General features: G+C 38.1%; 1 protein-coding gene across 1 annotated transcript; it reads right to left on the bottom strand.

Annotated features, from left to right (window-relative positions):
* Nucleotides 1-166: 166 nt before the first annotated feature.
* On the bottom strand, nt 167-5,987 carry LOC148404467 (homeobox protein CDX-1-like). The gene is made up of 3 exons (XM_088383249.1): nt 5,518-5,987; nt 2,165-2,313; nt 167-1,568 (listed from the first exon to the last, which is right to left on the bottom strand). Exons 1-3 carry the CDS (start codon nt 5,855-5,857, stop codon nt 1,368-1,370), a joined length of 690 nt encoding a protein of 229 aa, XP_088239375.1. The 5' UTR covers nt 5,858-5,987; the 3' UTR covers nt 167-1,367.
* Between the last annotated feature and the right edge of the window lie 4,533 nt (nt 5,988-10,520).

Genomic DNA, 10,520 nt, shown 5'->3' with positions numbered 1-10,520 from the left:
AATAATTGTAATCCTATGTATTGATCATAAAATGGATTAAATGCAAACGTATTGAACTTAAAAGTTAAATACAACTGAACTATTCTTAGCACGTGCTATTCTGAATTGAAATAAAAAAGAAAGCCTCTGTAACATGACATGCAAAATTGGAACATTTTACTCGGTGATTATTTTATGTAGCACTTGAGGAAACTCGAAGATCACAAGTATCGCACTTTGTGATTCGCTAGGAATTACATTATGGAACATGCATCAATCGCGCTAAAGAATCCAAAACAAATAATTGCAATAATCTTGTATACTACTCAGCCAAACATATATATATATATAGTATGTATTTTTTTTTATTAAAAATGACAGAAACACTTTGACTCTTTTCACTAGACAGTCCAACAGCAAAATGCCTCATTGGTCTTTTGAAACCTTTCCTTCTGTTTTTTGAACCAAAAGACGAGAAGACGTCCGAAAGGAGACTGCAGCAGACTTACTTGTACAGTACTTAATAATACAACAAACAAACAAAAATAAAAAAACAAAAACAAACAAAGAAGCAAAAAAGTCTGTGATTTCTCTTTTTTTAACTTTAAATCATGTGTGCGTGTATGCGTGTGTGTGTGCGTGTGTGTGTGTGTGTGTGTGTGTGTGTGTATGTTTGTGGAAGTGTAAAGGCCACTCACTCATGTGTCACATGCTGTTGAGCAATTTGCGACTGCTCGTCAGGATGTGGCTGTTGTCTATCAAATACTTGTATTAGCATGAAACCTTTCACCTTTCCTACAGAGTCACTGATTAGAATGTTTTTTTTCCACCTTCAAAACAACGCATTTTGTCTACATTCACTACAAGCCCAAACTTTCTAAACTTGCGATATAATCAGAGCTATGAAAAACGAAACATGTGGTTGCTTTTCTCACTCTTTTCCTACTTGTGACAAACAGAACATTCTTTCTCACTTCTTTCTTTCTGTTTCCAGGATATAAAAAATATCATTTTACTTGTCTCAAAATAATTACCAAGTCTGTTTTTACATGGAATTACTCCCTCCTGTGCTCAAGTGCAATTCACATTGTTACATATAGTATTTCAAGCATAGTAAACAAAAGAAAGTCTTTACTGCACAGACTCTTCAAAATATCTGAACAAATCCCAACAGTGTCAATTTGAACATTTTTCTTCATTGTGACCATTTGGATCTATTAATTCTCGGTTCTAACAGTATCTGTGGAGTGATTCACATTCACAGATTAAAGTTGTCAAAAATAGTTCATTTGAGACTAATGCCCTTCTTGTAAATGGCTCACAGTTCATCATGTCACCATTTAACTGATCTCTTCTCGCATCCTGTAAAAAAAAAAAAATCTTCCCAGTTATATGAACTCCATCTTGTATTCCTCCGACATGGCGTTAGACAGAATATTGCTGCCTGGGCTTGGGACATTGTGACCATCACTGGACCCTGTGGGCACGGGTGGGGTGCAAGTAGACGTGGAGGGCTGCTGTGAATCTTGCAGCTTCTTCCGGTGTATCTTCCGTTCTTTGGCACGTCTGTTCTGAAACCAGATCTTCACCTGGTAAATGTAGAAAAAAAGCAAGAATTGTTGTGAACAGACAAAACAGAGCCGTCGGTTGCCCTTGATAAAGCCTTGATAAATTCAGTGCTTGTGAAGTGCAGTCGACATGTTTACATGTTGTTACATGAAACATGAAAAGTGCAGTGATAAGGCCACAGATTTTTTTTTGTTATCATTGTAATATGTTTTATGATTTACTGATTTTGTATTTTTACACCACACTTGTTGAGTAGAATTTTGTGAACTTGTCTTCGTGAAGGTGACCGCTTGAAAGACTCCAAGTGTTTATTAAGTGAACAAATCTAATCGAAGTAGATGATTAATGCAATTGCATCCGCCTTACCGCATTCATCTAATTGTGTCAAATGATTTTAAAGATTTATTTCAAAATTTAAGTGCTGGAAAAAAAGCAACACAAAAACCTCTGATTTAGTATAGCCTTTTTAGCTCTTGTTTTTATATTATAATGTTGTACTTCCAACGTTTACACAATTGTAGAATAAGTGCTTGAAATTGAAATAATTCAGAAACCAAAAAAAAAAAGAAAGCCGAGTAAGAATATGACAAATTCCTACTGAGCCCCAGGCTCTCACCTGTCTTTCAGAGAGGTTCAGTGCCATGGAGAGCTCAGACTTGCGCCTCATTGTGATGTAGCGGTTGAACTGAAACTCGTTCTCCAGTTCCTGGCGCTGGTGGTCCGTGTACACCACCCTGTATTTTTCCTTTGTGCGAGTCTTCCCTCCTGCAAAATACAAAAGTCCAATCATTCACCATAATGAAAAATAGATTATTTTTCCCCATCACGTTGTAGTTGCCAGGCCAATCATTTTTGTCACGTATGGCAAATGAATCAGTGCAAGGAATTACTCTCGAACAGGACTGTATTGTTTTCATGTAATTCTGATTTCAAAGCTCTACTCTGTAACAAATATATAATAATAGTGACAAACACTTCCTTTGCTGTCATCTGTTGCTAAGCAGGATTTGTGAACAATCATTTGTGCCCCATAGGTCCATCCATCCACTTTCTATAGTGTGTTCTGTCGTTAGAGTTATAGTTGAGCCGGAGCCTATTCCAGGGAATTTTCACTCTGAGCAGGTCAGCAGCTAATCACAGGGCACATAGTATTCATTGGGCAAACAACTCTTTATTCACAATTACACATAAAGACAATCCAATCCAGTGTGTCTAGCATTGATGTCGAGAAAATCCACATAAGAACAGGGAAAGCCAAAATTTGAGCTTTGAACCTCCAAAATGTGAGGCAGACATGTCACAGTCATTTAAAAAAAATTAGGAAGGAAATGACAGTGAACTTGGACATTTTCAAAGTTGCCTACTCACCATTTTTTTTTTTTTTTTTTTTTCTTTTTTGGTGAGCCTAAAAAAACTCACTATTTGTGAAATGTTTGTTTGGGACAAAGCTACGTCTAAATATTGTTTGACACCATCTTGTGGTATATTTTTATGGATTTTGATAACAGCGTGGATTCACTATTCACTATTCACTACTGTATTCCAAAAAACAACCATCAAATGTGTTGCGAGATATGTTTATTTTGGTTTATTATTAAATCAAGTGTGTTTATTTACAGTGTACTCAGTATTAAATATAAAAGTCAGATTCTAAAATGAAATGTGGGTCAATAAAAGACATACAAACAGCACTCTAGGATGTTAATTTTCTAGTTTAACCTCTTATATTTCTCTTAAGTGCCTCTTATTTCATTTCATTTACAGAATACACAAAAGACAAACATACACAGTCTCCTTATGCCTGGAGTGAGTCACACATGGTGTAGCCAAATAGATGACTATTTCGACATTGAGAGTTTTGTCTGGTGCCATGTTCAAGTTCAGGCGCCACTTAAAGGCCCATCAGTTCAATTAATCAAACTTAACGATATCTAATGGAAAGACTCTCCAGTGCGTTGCGGCAGGGCTTTTCCTTATCTCTGTGAGCCTTTTACCCACTTGTTTACACAGGCAGCTATTCATTGACACACACATTCACAGAAATGGGTGAGTCAGTTATTGATCGGGAAATCTTGTTGACTGTGTGACGACATCGATCAAAGTAGAGCAAACGGGTACGTGGGACACGCAGACATGAGTGAGGCCCGAGGGTCTGCACACAGCCCTAAGCCGCATTATCTCACCTGCCCGGTGGACAGAAAGGGTGGGGAACGACCCTTAGCAGCCTGCAGCGCCGGCTTTGTTAGCTTTGCATTGACATCCCGTAAAGGCTTGCGGAAGGGAGAGGCCAAAAGCTTGATGGATGCGTGTGTGCGTGCGTGTGTGCAGTCACTCTGACTTAACTCTACGCGTGTATGTCGAAATTGTGCATGAAAACAAGCATTGGTTAGTCCCAGCCTCAAGCCTTGAGTCTTGAAAAGTGAGTAATTTCTACTATCATAGAACTTTGCACAGACTGCATGCTTAATATTGGCCAGGTGGATAAAGCGGCATGTAGTAGTTATCTATTTGTGTCAGAAAGGTACACTATCAAAATTTTTTTACTGATGCTTTTTTGTACACAATTGTATCATTTATTTGTGCCACACAGACTAAAAAAAGTACGCATTTTTATTGAATGTTGTTGTCGTGCATAAAATGACACAGAAAAGTGGCGAAATACGTCCTATCTTCACACATTTTCATTATTTTTACATGTCCACATTGTTCCCTTTTTTCAATGTATGCATATCCAAGGTGCTATATTTATATATATCTATATTCCAGTGCTGTAATTTAAACTAGAAGTTAGCAGGAACTAGTTTGAAAGGCACTCTTTACGAGGGCAACTTCAAACAGGCACAAAAAATCCGCATACAAATGCCAGTTATTTTTACTTGTTAAGGTGTTAATAGAAAGCCATTTCACATAGCATTTAAAAAAATAAAATAAAAATGTTTTCCTTTTTCACCCTTCTCTTCAGAATTGTTGCTCTGTGACACCACACATATTGCACAAACCAGAAATCATTTTCAAAATGGAGAAAACAAAAACAGTGTCGATAGTGACTTATTAAAAGTACATTTGCTTTCAAGTTACTTCAGTTTAGTGACAATGCAGATTTGTAATCTGAATATAAATACACAATTTATCACAGCGCCATCAGTATATTTGACTGATTTCCTTTTTCTACTTGTGGGGCAAGTGAGTCTTCTGCAACAAGGGGGTTTGTGTAACACTTGAGTGTGGGAAATGTGAGCACTCTTGATGTACGTACGTATGTTGCAGCTCCTCCCAAATTTCGAGTTCAATTTTGGAACCTCATAAGGAATAAATATGCTGCATACACTTGAGTGTTTTTTTGATACATCTAAAGCACAAATTTCATGCCACACCACCGTCACAAAAAGATTATACTGTGCACACAGGTCAGTTGTTATCTAGTGGAAGAGATTGTTGTTCTTTGGCCAGTCTGCTATATGTCGCTGCCACAAATACAAGAACAAAGTTACATTATTTGGCGGCACTCCTGATGATCTCGCATGGCAAATTAATGTTCCATGACGCACTGGTTGTAAGCTAAAATTCCACCTTTACGGGTATAATACTCAGCTCTGTTTGTTTGTATTTGTAATTTAAAGTACATCTCGTTCAGTGATTTACACCCTGGGTGGCGTGGAAAATCATTCAATTTCACCTAATTTGTTGAAAACTCAATTTAGTCGGTAAAATAAGTTGAGACAGATCACACACACACACAAACACACATACACGCACGCATGCACGCACACCCATGCACACACCCACGCACACACCCACGTATATTAAATATAATAATATATCATATTTGATATATGTAAAAAAATAAATAATTATACTATATATATATATATATATATATATATATATATATATATATATATATATATATGTATATGTATGTATAAAATATAATATATTATTATATTAATATAAAGAAAGTAGTCCTACCAGCAGGTGCCGAGACCTTGACCGGCTCATTGGGTCTCCTCCGGCAAAAGGGGTCGTGACTGGAGAAAAGGTTGTAGGGGTTGAGACCTCCTCCTCCAGGGGCGGTGGACACGCTGCTCAGTTCTGCTGAGTTGAAGTTCACCTGCCCGGCGCTGGGGCTCGATCCCGGGAAGCTGAAGGGGTACTCCTCACGGTAAATGGGATTCCAGGCACTTGCGGATGTGTCAGTGACTCCTGACATGTGATGGTAGCTGGTGAAGTCATACGTAGGCGTCATGTACTGACTGTTGATAGGCAGCATCTGGGCCGTTAGTTTGGCCGGCTGGGAGTTCGGGTACATGCTGGCAACCAGCAGCCTCTCGCAGGTAAACCACTCAAACCTCCTGGAGCATTTTAGGTGTGTATTTCCAACAACGTCTTTGCTTTTTCTTTTCCCTCCACTCAGACTTCACACACACATGCACACACACACAAACACTCACAATGATCGGCTACCTGAGCAGCGAGTACACACCTTTATAGATTTACAGCCGAGGAGTTCAAAAGTACCATGATGACGTCATGCCTTACCTGAGACGCACCTGGCCTGCTTTTCTTAGCGACGAGAGTGCATTGACCTGACCTTATACTGAGATCCAAATGGGAACGGTATCAAAAAACAGTCTTTTTGGGGTAGTCTAGTTTGCATCATACTGACAATTGTGTTATGGATAAACATTTTCCAAACAAGTTTCAGTTTGATGCCTTGCAGTACACTACTGGGGGCGGCGGTGACATGGTTCAGTGGTAGAGTTGTTGTCTCCCAACCCAGAGATTGGGTGTTCGTTACCTGGCCGTTGTGACCATGTCAGAGTGTCCTTGAGCAAAATACTGAACCCCCCAGTTGCTCCTGATACTGTGTCATCAGTAGGTAACTGAGACACAGACAGTCTGACAGCGCTTTTGAGTACCAAAGGTAGAAAAGCGCTACACCAATGAAAGTCCGTTGACTACAAGCAACAAACAATAAAAGTTAGTAGTTAAATTTGCAGCATGCATTATTGGATGGCAGAATGTCATTTCTTCATTTTGAATGTGACAGATTAATGGTGAGCATAGCCACATCCCAATTATAAGTGGTTGCGCACACTTGCGTAATCACATGATTTCAGTTGTGGATTTTTACTTCACCTTTAAAGATACTTTAAAACTGAAAAACGTTTTGCAATGACTTTTATCTTGGTCTCTTTTTTACTGTATGTAAACCCAGCATTTGAACAGTGGTGTGTAGACTTTTTATATCCACCGCGTGTAGAAAGTAAATACAATAAAAAGAGAATTCAATTTCGCTGGTGAGTGATTATAAAGAATTTACTGATGCTGGTACAAAATAATATCACATCTTATAATGTCGTAAAAAATTCAGAAGTCGCAGGTGTCAATTGTTATCTTTCCACTTTTTTACCAGAGCTTTTGAACCTGCATCATATGACTCAGTCAAGAGGTGTGATTTACTTTTTCCAGAGGTGGAGGAAGTAAGTTTGATTAAAGTTGAAGGGGGCTAAAGGTCTGCACAGAGTGAAAGTAAAATTACAGCCCCCTGTAACTGCTCCGCTATATAGTTCTTATTGCTGATAGTTAGACCAAGCAGTGTTTTATTGTGGCCGAAGTGCCGAGATCATAAACCGAAGTTTGTATACATACATCAAATACAGACATTGAGCAATTAAGCAGGGCGTCTGTTCAGCCAAGTCAGAGCAAAATACTAAATAAGCCAACCTTCAATCTTAAAATCTCATATAATTTGCCATAAAATGTTTATGTAAATTGAAGAAGAAGGCTGCGTTGATATTAACATACTAATCGAAAATACAGTATAAATTGTAGTCGTGTGTACAGAAATAAAGGAACGTAATTGTTATTCTTCAAGGTTCTTGCCAGAAGAGGGCAGCAAAGTACAATGTGAGGTCAGATGAAGGCGCACAGGCCTTTAGAGTTCATTCATTCATTCATTCATTCATTCATTCATTCATTCATTCATTCATTCATTCATTCATTCATTCATTCATTCATTCAATCAATCAATCATTAATTCATACATTCATTTATTTGAACACAAATGCCCTTTTGGTACTTTACCACAACCATTGTTATGTCACTTTTGAAATTAATCTATAAAACCATATGGATCTACAGCTCCTAAACATTCATTCAATATTCATAATGTGGTCAGAACACTTAGGGCCATCTGTAACAGCAAGCGGAAGGCAGTTTGTGTTTAAAGGCAACCCAAGTGCTAAAAACCTGCATGTTAAAGCGACATAAACAAAGTGTATCCCCTAAAGAGGGGAACTCAAACATTACATCACACATCTGTTAAATAAACACAACCTTGCTAAAAATAAAGGAACACGCATTATTATAACAGGTCGTGACAGCTGCCCAAGCATACCCCTTCAACACTAAAAATATTTTTACGGTATTATTCAAGTCCTGCTTTGCTGCTTGAATGAGCCCCAGACCTTTTTTAGTGTCTATAAATATTCAATATTTATCTTAAAATGGGCTTCGTGTGAAGGAATTGTACGTGTATGAATTCAATTTAAACCGCGTAGCTTAAACAACGTTTACACCCTTTTGTTTCTCGTCGGTTCGAGTGCATGGAAGGGGAACTAATAAGAGGTTTGTGTGTTCTTTTCACCAAATTTAAGGACTTACATATGTTGCAGGACAGCTGGAGTTGACGAGAAACATCCGCCGCCATCCTCCACCCTCACCTTTTCCTTTGCCCGACAGACATTAAACACTTAATGTCCATTACAGAGCACTGCCTCAGATTCTAATGTACATATATCAGTGTGTGCAACATGTTTATTGATTTCTTTCTGCTATTTGTAGTGTCAAATAAGGCAACGTGGAGAGAGAAGAAGCAGTAAGGGGCCTCAAAGTGGAGTTGACAAAATATCAGAACACACTTTTTCATCCACCCATTTCAGGAGCTTGTCTTGATGCATCAGCTGGAGCCTATCCCATCTCATTTTCAGCTTTCAATGGAATTGCACGTTTGTTATTTGTCCTCACAACATTTCCCCATTGACAATTAACACCACACATTGGGATTATGTGACATCATTTTCATGAATGCCAAATCAGATAAGGTGTTGGAGTTCCTCTAGAAGAGGGATCATCAATTCCGGTCCTGAATGTTTGATCCGTTTCCTTGCTGCAACACATCCGACTCGAATGATTAAATATTGGACTGCGAGGACTGGAATTGGTGACCCCGTGCTAGAATTTTAATTCTTCATTACCAATGCAGTCTACATAATCTAGTATATGATCAAGTAACTTCTGCTTTTGGCAAAATGTGACAAAGCGTTTCCTTGTGGTTTGGGTGAGTGGCAAAGGGGCCCATGACAAAGCAAACATCTTTAACGTCTCCAGTGTCTTTTTTTTCTTTTTTGGTTAAGAAAGAAACAAAGAAAGAAAGAATAATAAAAATTAAAATGCCTAAATTATTGAAGAGTACATTTATTTTAAAAAACAACTAAAATTAACTATAATACGAAAAATGTCAATGTCAATTAATGAGTCAATTATGAGCTTTCAGAGTTTATTTTAGATGTATTTGTATGAGTATTAGGTAGAGAAAACTATTCTCAAGTTCAAACATCTTTTTTCTCCACTGTGTTATACAGAGAACTTGTGTTATTTGTATAGGATTAATATGTATATAATAATCCATATCTTGGCATATCTAGAAAAACTCCACAGTGTATAGGTTGAACCAATTTATTAGTAGTAGTGGGGCCTATGTTTTTGACATCCTCCCTTCTGACTCTGACCATCTCCAGACTTAATTTTTTTTTTTTTTAAACTGGCTGGCCTTTTATTAACTGACCGTCATTTCTTCGTATCTGCTGCGAGACGCGGAAAAATGAATGGCGTGCCACAGATGGCCCCCGGGCCATTATTTCAGACACCCCTGTATTAGACACCCAGCATGTGCAGTACATGTGTGATAAAACATGTATATTGGTGATATAAAGACAAACAGTCATGTCTCTTGTTTGCCAACTGCCTGCATCTGCAATGAATGTGTGCATAGTTGCTTGAAGCACAAAGAGCGCTATAACTCTGGCCTTCTCGCTTTCACACATGTATTTGAACAGGACATTCAACTATTTCAATGGATGAAATGTTTTACATTATTGAATTAAAAATAAACGTGAGTGTAAAAACCAGAGAACTAAAATTTGAAAAGGCTCCGCTCAACTCCAAGTGAAACTGCAAGCCAGATGAGCAAGTTTAGCATATTTATAATATAATCACAATAATTTATTCAGTCTGTGTATTGGATCTCAGCTTCGGTAATCCTGTGTGGAGATTGTGTATCCTCCACCTTTGTTAGCTTCTTCCGCCATTCCAAAAAAGGTTGATTGAAATTGTCCAGAGTTGTGAATGATTAATATTTGTCCACGATTAAGTGAGAAAGCAGGGATAGACTTTGTTTTATCTGGATGCGGAGTAGAAAATGGATGGATGGTGGATGTATTTGTGTGGTTAAGATTCGAGAGGAGCTTCACATCTTTTATTATTAACTCCAACATTGTTTGGATGCTTCCATCTCTCTGCACCTGAGGTACAAGGTGGAGTTCACTTTAAGATTCTTACCTTGCTTTTGGTGTAGACCGATTCTTGGCCACCTCCTGAGAGTCCAGGAGGCCCGTAAGGACCTCTGGGATTGTTGAAAACAGGGAGATCTTTTCACATGGGATGTTTTTCTTGGTTGAAAATCAATTGTGAGAGGGCTAACAATCTGTCAAAATTACTTTAGACACCCCTGATTTAAAATCTAGACTACTTTGCCAATGCAATGGAATTTCATCATTATAGTCTGCCTGCAACATCAATTTATGTCTGACCACTGAGCGGTTGTATCTTTTATCTCCAGTTGATTGAGTGTTGAGTGTTTTAGAGTGTATATGATCTGCACCAATGCTGCAGTATTACTTGTGGGCTAT

This window comes from Syngnathus floridae, chromosome 1 (assembly GCF_059516105.1).
Source record: "Syngnathus floridae isolate MCC-2025c chromosome 1, RoL_Sflo_1.0, whole genome shotgun sequence".
In the NCBI taxonomy this organism is placed as follows: Eukaryota; Metazoa; Chordata; class Actinopteri; order Syngnathiformes; family Syngnathidae; genus Syngnathus; species Syngnathus floridae.
This window is presented reverse-complemented; position numbering and strand designations above follow the sequence as displayed.

Coding starts and splice junctions, on each gene's coding strand:
- LOC148404467 (XM_088383249.1), bottom strand. CDS start 5,857: ATGTACCCGAACTCCCAGCCGGCCAAACTAACGGCCCAGATGCTGCCT. Junction 2,314..5,517: donor CAAGGTCTCGGCACCTGCTG/GTAGGACTACTT, acceptor TGTATTTTGCAG/GAGGGAAGACTCGCACAAAG. Junction 1,569..2,164: donor TGAACCTCTCTGAAAGACAG/GTGAGAGCCTGG, acceptor TACATTTACCAG/GTGAAGATCTGGTTTCAGAA.